This window comes from Schistocerca nitens, chromosome 8 (genome assembly GCF_023898315.1).
Source record: "Schistocerca nitens isolate TAMUIC-IGC-003100 chromosome 8, iqSchNite1.1, whole genome shotgun sequence".
In the NCBI taxonomy this organism is placed as follows: Eukaryota; Metazoa; Arthropoda; class Insecta; order Orthoptera; family Acrididae; genus Schistocerca; species Schistocerca nitens.
The window spans coordinates 338,726,003-338,744,766 of NC_064621.1; the positions used below are offsets into that span (position 1 = coordinate 338,726,003).

Sequence of the window (18,764 nt, forward strand, 5' to 3'; positions counted from 1 at the left end):
ATCATTTTAAGCTGTATCCTGTGCCTCTATCTCTCACAATGCAGTCTATCCTTTCATTTCTAATTAAACATGTATTTTCACTTTATATTTGCTATTTTCTGTTCCTTTCCCCATTCATTTTGCCTTATCTACATTTGATTACCAATTGTATTCTGTGATGTAGTTCTACTGTGTCTCAACACTTTATAAACTGAACTGCCATCTGAAATGTTTCAGGTGTAATCAATCACAAAATTTTACACTGATTATTTACCTTTTAGGTCTCCTCTGCCCCAGGATTCTGGATGACACATCCTGCTCTCTGTTTGGCTTCTGCCAAATAAATGTCTTGTTGCTTATTCATTACGAGTAAATACCATGAAAAATTTTTGCTTCTTACTTGTCTGTATTACATTTCTTACTGTTTCTAACATTTGAAGGTACATAAAAATTTCAGAAATTGGTAGGGAAATTCATTTAATATGAGGTAACAAGAGTTAACAAGAAAAACTAAAAATGTTTCTCTGAAGGTCATTTCATAATTGAAATAATAAGAGTACTGATATGTCGGTTACAGTTATAAAAGATTGCAGAAGTGAAAACTGACTTATCACGCAAGAGGAAAGCATATTAGAATCTGATCATATACATGATGGATTTTATATGGGCTAATAGGCTATGTAAAAGAACTTTCGAGAATGTATGTTCCAAGAAGTGTGCAGTCACATATTACTTCCTCTTGTATCACACAACATGAGCTTCACTGTAAAAATCAGGTGCTGTATCCTTCATTACACAGCATATGGTGTTTTGCAGAATGTAGAAAGTTGAGTGTTCATCATGTTAATCACAATACCAAATGAATTTTTATGTTAATTGAAGATCTAATTTTCTGGCTTCTCAATCTGGATAAAGATACACAAAATGAATCATATGGTCCATGAAAACTGATGAACAGATGCATATTTGCAGTAAGTTCTTGATATAAGTTGGCAAGAAAAAATTAAAATCCAGTAACAATCAAATTTCTCAGAGTAAAATGTACAAATTCGTGTACCACCACTAATGGGAGCAGGGCATATATCAAAAATATGTACCAGTACTAACTGCAATGTTTTATTAACAAAATTACAACAGATACAGAGTAACAAAGAGATCATCCAAATATCTCTTAAAATTAAAGTGTTTCTAACTGTAAAAGTGCAATTTACAGGATCCACACCTATTTACAAGTCCCTTTGTGAAAGGGACACAGCGGTGCATATCTGTCACCCTGAGACATCCTCTCACACAGAGGAACCAGAATGAGAATATACAAACAATATAGTTTCCTTTTAAGTTTGTACGAAGAAATCTGGCGATTCCTTTCATTAGTCAAAACATTTCATAATTGCCTCATAGTCGAACCGGAAGTTTGCCCATGAAGGTGATCCCCATTTATCAGTCGTGCTTCCAATTCCAGAGTTTACTACAAGCTTACCAGAATTTTTCTCATCATCTGAAACGTAAAGCAAAGGTATTCTCATTTACAAATTTTCAACACCTGTAATGGATAATTTAACTAATCCATTTACTAAAATAAATGTTTCTTATATTGATATTATCCCACACACAAACAATGATACTGAGGAAAAAATGTACTTGCTGTTAAGTAAATCAATACTGAATGAGGGAGGGTGGGGATACCAAGTAACATGCTCCACCTGGTCTCTCGTTGCAACTGACAGCCCCCCCCCCCTTCCCCTCTCCAACAACAGCTTTTCTGATGTTCGTAGATGAGAGTTGCCCTTGCTACACACCCTCTGTTCCCATAATTCTCCTGGTCTTCATCTATGCTAGCCCCTCACCCTTGTTCCACTCCCACCTGCCCCAGGACTCAAACTTCACACATATTCCTCACAACCTCTTCTCACAGTCCCTCGCCCCTTCCATGTTCTGCCACTCCCTTTTCAATCTACTCTGACACATAATCATGCACTGCATGAACTCACCCGTACCACTGCCCATGTTACATTCCTATCCACTGTACCTGCTGCCTCCCTCTGAGCCGTCAGCCACCCTTTCCCAGTACTACCTCCTGCTCACTGCCCCCTTTCTCCGTCTTCCTGTTCCACCCAACACAACCTCTCACCCCAGTCAAGCTGCAGAACTGCAGTCCAGGTATTGTGTATTCACCCGACACAATGTGGCTGTACAGACTCTGTGTGTGTGTGTGTGTGTGTGTGTGTGTGAGAGAGAGAGAGAGAGAGAGAGAGAGAGAGAGAGAGAGAGAGAGAGCACACGTGTGCTTTAGCTCAAAAGATAATTTGTCTGAAAGCTAACAATTTTCAGTGTTATTTATGTACCTGTCATTGACTCAACATCTCCACATTCTGGTAGTTTGTACCTGTCATTAGCTCAATGTCTCTGCATTTGAGTAGTTGTTAAACTGTGTAACTATAATTCATAATCTGACAACGGCTGCTCAATGATACTACTGGCTGATGCCTTGAATGGGACATCAGTGTGTCAAGAGATTCTAAAATAAATAAATAAACGTACCACATCTGACAACAGAATTAAGTTTCAAAAGTAATATGAACAAAAAATTACAGGAAAACTCAAATGAGACTATAAGCAAAGGAAGTGAACATTATTAATAAAACAGTTCCATCAGGAACAATCACACTGACATAAAAACTAAGAGCATTATCTACTTCAGAAAATAATTACACTGTTTACAAAGGGATCTAAGAATAAAATTCAACTAAAATTTGAATAAAACAATTATGGAATGAATAGTAACCGTCTAGTTTGGTAAGGGCACATATGTGAACATTACATGAAGTCACAAGCAAATACTGTGTAGTTATAGAACACCTTCTACCTGAGAAACCTCTTTCTCAGAACTTTCCTTAAGTTTCATTTTCTTACTTTGTAGCTCTCTTAACTTTTTCTGCTCAGCCATCTTTCTCTCATTTTATTTTAAGGACTTCTCAAACTGCCCCTTTCTCTGCTACTAGTTCTCTGCATCTACCATATGCATTTCAGACACTCTGTGTTAACCACTTCATGATGGGTACACATCCAATACCCCTAGTGAACTCGACGGCATCATAAGTAGTATGAAAGGCTATGAGAGAGGCTTTGGTCAAATTATCACCCAGAATGGAGGAATTGCCAGAGAATGCTTAAGCCTTATAAATCTTTTTGAATTTTTACATTCACTTTTATCGCCAATGGCCATAATCTAGAACTGATTAATGTGATCACGATCCCATTAAAATTTTTGAGGATTTCCTTTATTGACCTGATTTATAAAAGACGTTGGAACTTATGAACAATGGTATCAGTCTCATGACCTAGGGTGACCAGATTTTCCACATGAAAAAACAGGACATTTGGGAAAAATCGGGATAAAAAAATGGGATGCTAGACAAAAAGAAAATATTCTGCATACTGACTGCATCACTTTACTAAAATAAATAAAAACTGATGTTTATAGACCAAAAGCCAAAGCCAAAGAAGAGACTGTGGGCTCTTAAAAAAACTGTTTCAGCAATGTAGGACTCCTATCCTGAGGCAGAAAATGTGATTTCAAAGGTTAATACATGCCAATAACTCTCATAGCTCCTGGCGACAATGACAACCATCTAGTTTTAATACTACCTAGAAATTGCTTGTGAGCCGGCGGCCTTGCCACAGTGGTGACACCGGTTCCCTTCAGATCACTGAAGTTAAGTGCTGTTGGTCTGGGCTAGCACTTGGATGGGTGACTACCCAGTCTGCCAGCGCTGTTGGCAAGCGGGGTGCACTCAGCCTTTGTGAGGCAAACTGATGAGCTACTTGGTTGAGAAGTACCGGCTCCAGTCTCGTAAACTGACATATGCCCCTCCATATCCGCATCAAGTGACGCCTGTGGAATGAGGATGACACGGCAGCCAGTCGGTACCATTGGACCTTCTAAGGCCTGTTCAGATGGAGAGAACTTGCTTGTGTTCATTATCAATGAAATTACAGAATCATTTCAGTTCCCCCACATGCACAGTGTAAATGTGAAGATATTGAAAAATTTTATTAACTATTGTTTATATGTCAATGGGAAGAATATTTGCACTTATTTGAACTCCATTGTGTACCACATGGGATGCACAACTGATGCCTTCAATGTTCAGTTTGGAATAAACCTTGTTTATTTCTGCCCTCTTGTACCCACCAAAGTCGATAATCTTGCCGTACCTGGTGTTGAAACTGCCGCCTACTTCTCACTGTTGTCTGTACAGTACAGAGACAGTGTCAGTTGCATCTACTGCAAATTTATGTCATCTAACAGTAAATAGCTAACTCATAACTACAAATACAATTGAACACTGACAGCCCTCTAATGTTCTGTAACAAAAACGTGTTACATCTGTCTGTCATTTCTGCAGTAGCAAATAATCAATAAAAATTGCGAAGCTCACCCACAAATCACTGGCATTGAGCATGATGATGGAAAAATCTGTGGACACCCCTCCTCATCTCATGATCAAAATAATTCTTCTTTATTCCATCTTTGCATTCAAGACAATGCAAGATTCAAGAAAATGTTAAAAAACTATGTCTACGATGCCCGCCCGGTTGGCCATGCGGTCAACGCACTGCTTTCCGGGCGGGAAGGAGCACCGGTCCCCGGCTCGAATCTGCCCGGCGGATTTGTGTCGAGGTCCGGTGAACTAGCCAGCCTGTGCATAGTTTTTAGGCAGTTTTCCATCTGCCTTGGCGAATGCGGGCTGGCTCCCCTTATTCCGGCTCAGCTACACTATGTTGGCAATTGCTGTGCAAACAAGTTTTCCACATATGCTACACCACCATTACTCTACCACGCAAACATATGGGTTACACTCATCTAGTGTGAGACGTTCCATGGGAGGTCCACCAGGGGCCGAACTGCACAATAACCCTGGGTTTGGTGTGGGGCGACGGAGAGGCGAAGTGGACTGCAATAGTCATCATGGGGTTGTGGACCACTGTGGCTGCGGCGGGGACGGAGCCTCTCCGTCGTTTCTAGGTCCCCAGTTAAAGTAACGTAACATGTCTATGATGCTACATTGAAGGAAAAAAAAAATAAATAAATAAATAAATAAATAAATAAAAAAGTGCACACACACAAAAAGATAAGGGTACTGCTGATTAAGAAAATATTTCATGGGACAAAGGGAAACAGGACAAATAAAAAGGGCAGTCCCAGTAAAAACGTGATGTCTGATCACCCTATTATGACCACCAAAGCGACTTAACATAGAAAACATGTCAATGCCAATGCCTACCCGTTTTCTTCAGGTCAGCATTAACTGCACTTTTGGATTTCAACACATGCCCTTTATAAAGCAATATGGCAGGGGTGATTTATACAGAATTGTAGATACCATATTCTTAACAAATGCAAGGCATTCACTCTGGAACACCGAGAGATCCTAGATCCTCCTCTGATACACCACAATGAGCCATAGCTTGTTTGGTTCCATACCCATAGCCCACTTTCTGAGTTCACAACAGATCTGTGGTGTCACTTAGATCTATTTTGAAGATAGTCTGTTTCTCAGAAACCTTTGGTTTGACAAGGTTTTTCATTAATTCTCTGACTATGAACTGGAGCCAAGTATAGAGGAAAGGAGATAAGGAGCCATCTAAGTGGAATATAGACAAATAGGCTCAACTCGAGCAGCCACAGACTAAAAAAAGGCAAGGTGAGCTCTCAGCATCTTGGCTTTCAAAGACTCACACTCTGTATCGTAGAAATTCCAATAGCGATCTTATGTTTCAGTTTTACCTTCTCCTGTTCCTTTTTTACCCTTTCTACTTCCTTCACATACTTTCCAGTTTCGCTCTTACCTGCTCCTGTTTCTTCTTTAACCTTTTTCTACTTTCATCATGCTGAGCCCTGACTATCATGATTTTCCCATAAACACTGAAGTGGGATACCTGCTTGAAACCTGGCCCAAAACATTATCAGAGTAACATACAACCAGGTCAATCTGCTGGTTTCCACCAACCTATTCAAATTCTCATCAAACCCAAGTGTGACAGTGTCATAGGCTGCAACATTATTCATCAACTGTTAAGTGAAAAATAACCCCAGTCCGAACAAAATGATGTAATTCATTTTATAATCCATACTTTTGAGGCTATGTCACTGTCTTGCAACATAACAAGGCTGCCAATGTCTCGAGAAGACTGGTGTCTCACAGCAGTCAACAGACACAAACGTTCATCTTAGTATTCCTCTGCATACAATCTAGCATCATTGGCTGTCATCCAGATATTTCTGCAATAGGCACCCCACATGACTACCTCAGGATAAGAAGCTGGTTACTGGGACAAATTATGACTGAATGACAGTCCCTGCCTGTGCCACAGTGGACTAAAAATAAAGAATAATTGGAAATAGTATTTCTCATCATTGAAATCGATCCTTTTTTCCTTGTGCATCTTGCATGTCAAGAGCATCATCAGGATTGTCCTTTTCATTGTTGGAGTTGATGATTAATTTTGTCCACAAGCAACGAGTGGCACTACCAGTGCTACGAGTATGCAGTTGCACTTGGCTGTGGCTGACTGTAATGATTACCATTGATACAAGTTCTATAATCTTCATGGTAGCTTTGGGCCCAATGTACTTCTTTGTCCCTGGCACGACTGCACAAGGCAGCTGAAGAAGTCAGTTCTACAGAAGATCCACTGAATGCTGATTCTCTCAGACACGTGTTCTATGATCCACCAAAAGTTTGTATCCACAGTCTAGCATGGGTTGAGCGAGTTCCGAGTTCACATATGCATTAGACAAGATCACCCTAAGCGATATAGTAAGATGTACACAAGACTTCACGATGATGATAAGCCACCAAAAAACTCAAGACTTTCCTATTAGCAATAATCACCTCATCTGTAACGTTATGAAACTGGTTTGAACTTCATCTTCTTGTTCTTCTTGATAGGGTATAAGTTTATTATCTCAAACTGAAACATTTTTGGGTACTGAATTATATTACAGAATAATGGGCACAACACCCCTGTTTCTTAGTTTCACTTGGCCTCATGTCTATAAACTTTAAACTGGTGTGATGGACAATGACTAGTCTTCTACAACTTCTATTCACACATCAAAAGAACCATGCTATATCAACCATCCAGTGACACTATCAGTGACAAAACTTACGTCATAATTCACAGTTTATACAAAAAGGCAGTTGAACTCAGTTCATTACTAGTCACCTCAAACTGTTGGTGTGGCACAAAACAAAAAGTTTACCAAGTAGAGTATTGTAAACACAGTCTATGCTCATAACAACCAAAGAAAATAACACATATTTCACTAATACGTGTTGCAGACTGCATGAGCATGAATTATCATAGAAAATGTTAACTGAAAGACCACATTGTAATATCAACAATATTCCGAAAAGGATAAATTGCTACTCACTATGAAGGTGACATGATGAGTTGCCGACAGGCACAACAAAAAAACTGCTACATATAGGTTTTCGACCAGAGCATTCTTAACAAAAGAAAATCACACACACATTCACACAAGCAAGCACACCTCACACACACACGACCACTATCCCCAGCCACTCTGGCCAGAATGGCCTGAGATAGTGGTCATGTATACATGAGGTTTGCTTCCTTGTATTAATGTGTGTGTTTTTCTTTTCTGAAGAAGGCTTTGGCCAAAAACTTATATGTAACAGTCTTTTTGTCATGCCTGTCTGCAACTCAACATGTCATTTTTACGGTGAGTAGCAGTCTATCCTCTTCATAATATTGTAAAAATGTTAAATGAGTACTTCTTAAGCTTTGACCCGACTACATGATTGGGATAGGCAGAGTCGATGCATAGATGTTACCATGGGACCAGCTGAGGCATAACGGTAGTGTATGATTCTGCAAAATGTACACGGTGTATCAAAAAGGATGGTGCAAACTTACATGGTTGAAAGTACATGATAATAGAAGCACAAATGTCAGTAAACATGGGCTCTAAAATGCATATATTAAGACCTGTGAGACATTCTTGAGTTTAAGTATTGTGTAACAAATCTCTTCTGCTGCAAGCTCTTTGCTTTCCGTATTTTTGGAAGTGGCAGAATGGACCAAAACAAGAACAAAATGTCCAATAAACATGTGCTCTAAAATGCATACCTTAAAAGTTATGAACACTTGTTCATTAGAAGAGTTGTGTTCCAAAGTACCGAAGATTAACAGGTGCTCATAGCTGTTAAGGTTTGCATTTTAGAGCACATACTTACTGGATACTTGCGCTTCTATTATCGTGTCTTTCAGTCGTGTAAGTCTGCGACGTTCTTTTTGATACACCCTGTACATTCGTTTATAAAATTGCTAAGGCGAAGTTTACTCAAGTAGTAAGCTATATGTTCTGGCAATAACATGGTTTACACATGGGGTGGTTACTTAACAAAGTAACATAGCTTACAGAACTATTTTGTGTGTCTATGCTGAAAATTATCTACTTGCAAGTGCAGTTGCCATACTTCAAATTATGATAAATTATGCAAAGTTTTGCTTACTGACTTCACTGATTAATGAAGAGTGACAGTCAGTTCAGAAAAACTGAGACAACGGAAGTATAATAGTAAATTTGCAAATTAAACAGTATAATGGCACAAAGGCAGCAGTAATTTTGAGTGTATCTGAACTTCTATACTGATTACCTTTTAAGTTCATTAGTTTCCTGAAAATTAAAACATGTCACTGTGAAGTTTGTGTCCTAGCTTTCTGATGACATGTATCAATGTTTCCAAAACTAGTGATTTATTCAGTTTAAATTCACTATTATGTACTGTAGGGCAATTTCATCTCAAATCATACAGGTCAAGCAGGAACGTGCCACATCACTATTTCAAGTTCGCTGAAAAAAATAATGTTGAAATTCCACATGACCTCTCCAAAACTACAATATTCTGATTTTCTGATGATTTGTTAAAATGCTACAGATGTCTCTCAATGAGAGTATTTGTGAAAATGTCATAATGAAAGGCAACATTGAAAAATTATAATAAAGAAACAAAAAGTGATAGAAATCTGAACTTATTCTCAGCAAATAATTTGTTCCCAATGCTATGAGACATGATAAATACATACATACTTCTGAGCTTTTTTCTTTTTGGAAAAATGAACTATGAAAATTTGTAACTTTCTGTGTGTTTCAAAATTATGTTTTGAAAATATGAAATGATAGAGTGGATGGACTGCTAATTGTCAGCTATGACATTAATGCATGAAATTCTTAAACTACCAAAATATTTGTACTTAAAGACGAAAGAATCTGAAATTTTTGGTTATTTAGAAATTTTCTCCAAAACCCCCATCCTAAATGTTCTAAAAAGTTTGGTCCATTAGATGGCCATTGTACTTAGGGAATGTGCAATCAGAGTGGGCAATACTTGTCTATACAAAATGTGAGAAATTTTTTAGGTGGACCTAGCTCTACTCTCAAGGTCAAAAAATCATGGACACTTAAATATTTAAATTGATCGCTGATTTTAAGTAAATGTCATGCAAAACTGGTATTTCTGAATCAAAATAATTACTTTACAACATTATAAGTGAGTGGGAAAACAATTCATAGTTTTCTTCAAAAACATTTTATAACAAAAATTGGATATAGAATATTTATACCCATTTTTCTTTTTATGATATTATTCACAAATTATTATTGTCTTTTGTCATGATTTTACTACTTCATGACTTTCCATGAATTAAAACTGTCCACAATGTAATAACCAACACTGCACTGTTTTCTTCATCTGCTTCTCACTGCACTCATACAGCTGAGCTGAATCTGCACATGGAAAAGAATGACCAAACAAGAGCAGTGCTTGGGAAATAGGAACTGCACACTGATCTTTTGTTGATGGCCATTTGAAACCATTAGCAGGACTGTGAGGCGTCACAAAGGAGACGGTTATATCTTGCAGCACATGAGACATACTTATTGTCTGTCCCACCCACCACTGATTGTCAAACACACTAGAAATGAGGCGGCTCACTGCAAAGTCTTCTAGTGTACACTGTGGTCTGTGCATTTCACACACAGTAACAGGCTGCATTTTGTGGAGAACCGTTCTTGCAATGTTTGTGCCACTGCGGGACACAACCCAGTAGTGACTTGATTGAATTCGTACCACAGGCTTTATAACAGACCACTCTTCTCTCTTTTTTAAACAAAATTCCCTCAATGTACTTTCATTTGGAATTAAGAGTTTCATGTTTGCTACTAATGTTGGTACAGTGTGTACAAATCCATTAGCATCTTCTTAGAGCATCAACAGCTTCATGCTGGAGATTATATCTTCATGCGAGATGTATACAGAGACCACTTACCCAATCACAAGCACTTTTCCCATGATCCGTTACTGAAAATATCAATTTTTTTCGCTTAATTCCTGTACTACAGTGTTGACAAGCTCATAAAGCTGAAAGCAGTTTTTAAAATTGAGATGCTGCACCATCAGTCACATACATGTGTCTACAAAATGAATGGCCTCTAGACTCTCTCACATCAATTATCAAGCTGACGGCTGAGATCATCACTGAGAATAGCAGAACCATGTGATGTTCCAAGGTGGTGAACAACACATGTTAATGTTGACATTTGAGATGTGTGCCAGTGGTACCTTTGAATTATGTTCTGCAAAGCAACAGATCAGTTCTCAGCAAAGTTGAAATCAAGAACTAATATGTTGGTATTCTGGGATGTGGCTGACTTTACATGTGCTACAGCCTGTCTCTGAATCCTCCGGATATGATGGTGAGCATTCCTTTCATGGCCCAATGCCTAACCTCTATAACAAACTTCTGTGGCTCTACGTCTTCTTCACCAACTCTCCTCCCTCCCACAAAGCATAGGTTACGTCATTGTCAGTATCCTGAAGGTGTAATACTTCAACAGTGATCACTTGAGCACCAAGGATACATTGCACACTCCTGCAACCAACATTTATCTTGCGGCTCTTGACACACACCAAAAGCGTCAGGTCCATCTCTATGTACTTCTTTCTTGTGACAATGCTTATGGTAAAACAAACAAGTTTCAAATTAGTGCAATAAATACATATGCATACTTCCTTCACTGGCTGGCATTTTACCCATTTTGGTCATAAGGAATACAATTCTGTGTGACCAATTTTTAAATTCGGTTTCTCATTTTTCATTACGAGATATGCTTCTCTTAATGATTTTGTCATATATCTTTTTACCATTTTCACTATAGCATTGGCCTGGTTAGGACTTTTCCTGTTGTAATCTTTGTCATCACTTAGGTAACATTCCAAAGCCCACAAGATTTCACACACATTTGAACAATCCAAAGCAACAATAAGTGTATCATCTTGCAACAGATGCCCACAGTAAGAATCTGGGCGTGCCCAAATACCTTTCTCATTCTTTATTTTACGAGCTTTTGAAATCAAATAATGTGAGGAAGTGAGTATGTATTTCCATATCTGCTGCTTAGAGTGGCTACCTGGTATCAGTGTCAGCAACTGTACCTTCTCAATGTAGGTGACTGCCGAGATAGCTGTATTTAGGTTTTAAAAACCATACATTGCATTTCATGCACATATCACTATTTTCAAGTTCTGCACCACATGCATCTACATTATACACATGATAAAGTTTTGAAGATGTTGCTTGTGTAAAACTTGTTTCAATTTCTTCCAGTTTTGTTTTAAAATACTGTTTTCTTCTCATGCTTCTTACATTTCCTGGACATTTAAGGGGCGATATAGTAGGAGCTAGGCAGAAATGCTAACATTCAATGTGTCAACAACTTCACATCCAGGAATATAAACATTCTCCTTCAGTTTCAAACAATGAAAAATCCAGGATGGAATGTAGGGAATGTGCGTATCTGTAACTCAGCATCTCCACTATATGGTGAGTAGCAACTTTCTTCTTCAGTTTCACACTCGGGTGATGGTGATCGTTCAGGTGGATTGTCACTAAATTTCTTCTTGTAGTGATGCAGCAATACCTACACAGTGGTTGTGATGCTAATACCGTTACTTGAGGATCTAGTAATTTCTGCAATAACTCTGACATATTTCCAACAACTGTGAAGTGTTTTTCACTTTTCTTAAACACCACCTTCTTGTCTTTTTTTCGTAGTCCACACACCTCACTTTTTCAATCCTGTATTTCCTCACTGACATTGTACCTAACAAGAAGTTCAAACCAAACACAAAACTGGATGCAGAATGGTTAATGTGCAAGTTCTCACTCTGTTATAAACAGAAGACTGCTGGAAACAGAGTTGCCAACCTGCATATTTTACAGTAGAAATTCAGTGATGAGAAATGCAGAATGTTGAAAATTTTTTAACATTTTACACAGAAAAGTATTGCCCACTGTATTTGCACTGACTACTAAAATATTAACCAAACAATATTTCGTGTAATTTTCAAAAGTTTTCTGATGGGAGTTTTCAAGTAAATAATGCATAAAAACTTGTAAAAATGCAATTTTTTCCATTTTTAGTAATAAATATTTATGTAATACAGCTAGCTGGAGCAGAGAAGATACTGCTTATAATTACATCAGCAGTATCTGGTAATATGACAGACAAGATAGTGTTCTAGGACTTTCTGAATAATAATAATAAAAGCGGAAAAATTAACTTAAATATCATATTTTCATCTTAAATTTGTAAGTTAAAAGAAGCCCATAAGTGTGCATGTGCAGGTTACCACACTCTGCCTATCCAACCCATGTTAATTTAGGCAAGTATTTGACCCATTTCTGAAAAAAGTATTTCATGCAGGACCTTAATACTTTTACTGTGTGTTACATGATGCTAATATAGTCAACTGTACTAAAATCTACTTTATCCATTTTATAGTTTTTAAGAAATACTTTTTTAAATTTATTAACAAAAAATATTTAGTTTTTTCTGCAGAAAATATTTTTTTGTGAACTTCCTAACGGGGGAATATTCCCGAGCAGTCAGTTTCACGCTTTCCTCACTAACCTCACATACAGCTTCCTCTAATATTGCAGTCAGTTTTTCAAATTTATTTGGTGGTTGATGTAAGTTCATCACTGAACAAAATGTTCTCCCTGCAGCCATGCCCTTGCCAATGGATCGTAAGGCATAAACTAATCTAGTACTGATTTCATAAGGGCCACTTGCATCTGGTTTTTAAGAACTCATAAATGAAATCACAGCTGAGCATATAGTGCAAATTAAATCCAAAGCAATTGCTAGGCCTTTTCTGCCACTGGCACACTCACATATTTTCACACTCTGTGACTCACCACACTGTCTACATTGTACAAATTTAGAAATTACATCTGATAATATTCTCAAATTTATAATAATGTTACTGCACCCATTGTCACTTACAGTAAATTCATTGTAACTCTCTTGAAATGGTGAGAGCTTCTTTGACGATGCACTTGTTGAAGAATTACAACTAGAAACATTGTTGCCAGGCGACATAACTTCTTGTACAGAAAGCTTTCTAAACTGGTTTCCTCTAAATTGTCATTTCTTGAAAATGCCTTTACATTTCGTCATCTTCAATAAACACAACAAAACACACGTAAACAAGCACTGCAAACGTAAGTATAACAACTACTCACAATCACACTTGAACAAAACTAACTGCGTGTTTGAAAGTGTGTTGTTTACAAACAGCAGAAACAAAAGAATACCTACCGTTTCATTCCAAGGATAGCCAGTGCACTCGAGAGTTAAAAATATATATATAACAAAGATGATGTGACTTACCAAATGAAAGCACTGGCATGTCGATAGACACACAAACAAACACAAACATACACACAAAATTCAAGCTTTCGCAACCAATGGTTGCTTCATCAGGAAAGAGGGAAGGAGAAGGAAAGACGAAAGGATGTGGGTTTTAAGGGAGAGGGCAAGGAGTCATTCCAATCCCAGGAGCGGAAAGACTTACCTTAGGGGGAAAAAAGGACAGGTATACACTCGCGAGCGCGCGCGCGCACACACACACACACACACACACACACACACACACACACACATAACCATCCTCACATACACAGACACAAGCAGACATTTGTAAAGGCAAAGTGTTTGGGCAGAGATGTCAGTCGAGGCGGAAGTACAGAGGCAAAGATGTTGTTGAATGACAGGTGAGGTATGAGCGGCGGCAACTTGAAATTAGCGGAGGTTGAGGCCTGGTGGGTAACAAGAAGAGAGGATATACTGGAGGGCAAGTTCCCATCTCCGGAGTTCTGACAGGTTGGTGTTAGTGGGAAGTATCCAGATAACCCGAACGGTGTAACACTGTGCCAAGATGTGCTGGCCGTGCACCAAGGCATGTTTAGCCACAGGGTGATCCTCATTACCAACAAACACTGTCTGCCTGTGTCCATTCATGCGAATGGACAGTTTGTTGCTGGTCATTCCCACATAGAAAGCTTCACAGTGTAGGCAGGTCAGTTGGTAAATCACGTGGGTGCTTTCATACGTGGCTCTGCCTTTGATCGTGTACGCCTTCCGGATTACAGGACTGGAGTAGGTGGTGGTGGGAGGGTGCATGGGACAGGTTTTACACCGGGGGCGGTTACAAGGGTAGGAGCCAGAGGGTAGGGAAGGTGGTTTGGGGATTTCATAGGGATGAACCAAGAGGTTACGAAGGTTAGGTGGACGGCGGAAAGACACTCTTGGTGGAGTGGGGAGGATTTCATGAAGGATGGATCTCATTTCAGGGCAGGATTTGAGGAAATCGTATCCCTGCTGGAGAGCCACATTCAGAGTCTGATCCAGTCCCGGAAAGTATCCTGTCACAAGTGAGGCACTTTTGGGGTTCTTTTGTGGGAGGTTCTGGGTTCGAGGGGATGAGGAAGTGGCTCTGCTAATTTGCTTCTGTACCAGGTCGGGAGGGTAGTTGCGGGATGCAAAAGCTGTTTTCAGGTTGTTGGTGTAATGGTTCAGGGATTCCGGACTGGAGCAGATTCGTTTGCCACGAAGACCTAGGCTGTAGGGAAGGGACCATTTGATGTGGAACGGGTGGCAGCTGTCATAATGGAGGTACTGTTGCTTGTTGGTGGGTTTGATGTGGACAGACGTGTGAAGCTGGCCATTGGACAGATGGAGGTCAACGTCAAGGAAAGTGGCATGGGATTTGGAGTAGGACCAGGTGAATCTGATGGAACCAAAGGAGTTATATATATATGTGTGCCTGTGTCTGTGCATGTGCGGATGGATATGTGTGTGTGTGCGCGAGTGTATACCTGTCCTTTTTCCCCCACTAAGGTAAGTCTTTCCGCTCCCGGGATTGGAATGACTCCTTGCCCTCTCCCTTAAAACCCACATCCTTTCGTCTTTCCCTCTTTCCTGATGAAGCAACCGTTGGTTGCGAAAGCTTGAATTTTGTGTGTATGTTTGTGTGTCTATCAACCTGCCAGCACTTTCGTTTGGTAAGTCACATCATCTTTGTTTTTAGATATATTTTTCCCACGTGGAATGTTTCCCCCTAACTTGCAATGTACGGGATATAAGGGTCTAAAATATATGCAGAAAAGTGAGTGACAGAAAAGTGGGCTTGGCACATAAGCACAGGTGATAGGAAAATGCTCTTTAAATGCCCAAAAAGTTTTTTTTCAGCAAAATACTTTTCAGAGTACTTAAATAAAAACTTGATCTATAGAAATATGATGAAAACCAAAAATCTATTTTTTTTTTTCGACTTTAACCACCTTGTGGTCCCCTTAACACTTATTATATAGAGGTTTAATACATGTTTTTTTCCAGAGAAATTCATGACCATGAGTTGACATGACATGTATGATTTGAGATGAAATCACCCTATAGTATAATTATAAATTATTTATTACTTTTAATTAAACAAGTTTCCAGTAAAATTAAACACCCTCTTGTAGTGAGCAGATTGAAAATGTTCCTCTTAACAATAATTTTGCATGGAATAAGGTCCGAACAATATTTTGAAAGATTTGGGCATATAATACATATACACAATGACTAGATGTAGATGAAAATTAAGAGAGGAAAAAAATTCGTTATTATTAGGGGCGTAATAAGAAAATCTGGAAAGATTGCACTTTGTACTGTTTAACATCCAGTCACCTACATCCCTTGAAGACTAGGTGGAGAAGAGGGCAATTAATATTTCCTTGTATGCATGTAATTGAAAGTAAGTTTATGGCAATGAAGACCCATAGCAGCTTTGGAATCTTCAATCAATGAGCAGAGAAATGACACAAAGAGTCGCCTCTTCTGCCCCAGCCAACTAATCCTACAGTTCCCACTGGTCACCTGCATTACATCGTTCCCACGAAATGTGTTAGCTCAACTGTAACTTAACCAACCAGTGAACACCAAAAGCCCAATACTTGCTTGTTAGTATTATAATGTCACTATTTTATATCTGTCATTAAAGTTCCATAATGATAGTTATTATACAGCAACAATCAGATCAATAGCTGCAGGCACCTACAATAGTAATTTTTCAGCACATATCCAAAACAACATACTGTATGCAAACCTATCACACCCTAGTATCCTTTGTTCAAAGTAAATGGATATGAATAGGCCGCAAAGCCCCTAAACGGACACATCTTTGTCATCACTTTGTGTCAGGAAATGAAGCAATACTTACATCTAAACAGATGTAAATTAAACCTATAGCAGCACCTTGCAGGTCACATTGAGTCACAAATGCACAAAACGTCAGCACAGCAACAAACCAGGAAAGCATGGCTACATTGCAGCGACAAGTGTGTAAACTTTCATACAGTTACACTGGGATCAGCCAGCTACAGCCAGGCCACGCTGGCTGGCCGTTGCTTTGGTCCAAGCAAGGGGAAGGGGGTGCGGATGCAGAACCACCAGTGGCGGGTGGTCACACAGCACTGATCCGAAAATGAATGATGAGCACCGTGCTGCACTGAGGCAAACTGAAGGCAAGCAAATGCCTCTGCCCATAAGAAAATTGAGTACTCTGCCTTTTTCATGGTTTTTGGGCTGAGCAAAATGCCGAAACTCCCAGAGTTCTCTAGAACAATGAAATTTCCTGAGTTTACCCGATTTTCTAGGACACTGGAAACCCTGAATGTATGTTCTTGCTACTGCCCTCTATCAGAGCACTATGACGTACAGAATGGAGGAAAGCATTCCAATAATAAAGTCAGAGCAGTGTAATGGACATATATTGAGCAAAATTTTCCAAATAACCAATGGCTGGAAATGCACCACTGTGGATCTGCAGCTGCAAAATGACTGCCAATCAGCAATGAGTATGTGGAAATTTGTCTGGGTGTGTCTAGTAGAGTGATTTTGTTTAACTAAGCTGCTGCTGTGATTGCTGTGCTCCACTGCACAAGATGCTGTGCACAGTACAGTGTGTACTCAATACCACAACTGTCAGCTCCAAGCATAAACAAACAGGAACTTAAGACTGTCCAAGGGGATAGAAGCCATTTTATCATTTAAACTAATGAAGCTTTTGAATTCTACTAGACAACAACCCCAATCTACTGCTGTCTTCATTTGAAGACAAGTATAAACAGGCTTATTCATTTCTAAACTTGCCTTTCCTGCTGAAAAAAGTTATGTTATTTAAGGGAACAGAGATTTCACAGTGATTTCACAGTCAACACTGTCAAAAGCTTTATCTAATTCTACAAATTCTCTAATGTATGTCTGCCTTTCTTCAACCTATTTTCTAAGACACGGCATAGAGTTGACATTGCCTCTTATGTTCTATATTTCTCTGGATTCTATACTGATCTTCCTCAAGTCTGCTTTTTCCATTTTAGTGTAGAAAATGAATGTGTCAATATTTTGCAACCATAACTTATTAAACTGATGGTTTGGTAGTATTTACACTTGTCAGCATCTGCTGAGGTAAATTCCTCCGTCTCATATATCTTGCACACCAGGTGAAATGATATTGTCATAGCTGGTTCTCCTAAGGATCTCAACAATTCTGAGGGAATGTTGTCTACTCTAAGTGCCTTGTTTCAACTCTTTCAGTGCTCTGTCAAATTCTTCTTACAGTAACATGTCTCCCAACTCATACTCACCTACCTCTTCTCTTTCCGTAATGTTGTCCTCTTGTTCGTTCTTATATAGAATCTCTCTATATTCCTTCCATCTTTCAGCATTCCCTTCTTCTTTGCTTAGTACTGGGTTGCCATCTTATATCTTGATAATCATATAGCTGCTTCTCTTTTCTGCAAAGGTCTCTTCTGCAGCCAGGCATTTGTCTTTCGTCCGTTCCTGCTTAGCATTTTATACTTTCTGACAATATCATAATTTAGATCTATGTATTTCCTTCCACCTGCTTCATCTGCAACATTTTTATAGTCTTTTCTTCAACAGATAAATTTAATATCTCCTGCGTTATCTAGGATTTCTACTTGGCGTTCTCTTTCTACCTACACTCATGATCAGAAAAAACAGAACACATTGAACAACAAGAGATAAAGCATTCATATTCACAGGATGTGTAAATTAGTATGTTCTGCGCATATGATTAGCATCTGAACTATCTCGGCCTGTGGGTTCGAGGTTGACATCAATATCGTGCCGCAATACCATCTACAAAAGAGGGCGCATTACTGGCATGAGAGAATGCGATGCATCCATCTGGGAAATTGCTGCTCGTGTGGGATGAAGTGTTTCGGCTGTGTAATGGGTGTGTACAGAATGGTTCACGTAAGGCCATAGAACATGACAAGATGGGTCAGACGCACCACCCAGAACAACCCCCTAAGAGGATCGACACCTCATCCGAATGGCA

General features: G+C 39.0%; 1 protein-coding gene across 2 annotated transcripts in view; it reads right to left on the reverse strand.

The window, feature by feature from the left end:
- Positions 1-1,073: 1,073 nt before the first annotated feature.
- LOC126199715 (m7GpppN-mRNA hydrolase) overlaps positions 1,074-18,764 on the reverse strand; it is a 66,374-nt gene continuing 48,683 nt past the window's right edge. For both annotated transcript variants that reach the window (XM_049936643.1, XM_049936644.1), the window contains exon 6: positions 1,074-1,477. In XM_049936643.1, the coding sequence (XP_049792600.1) occupies positions 1,350-1,477 (128 nt within the window). In that variant the 3' untranslated portion in view covers positions 1,074-1,349. The remainder of the gene's footprint in view (positions 1,478-18,764) is intronic.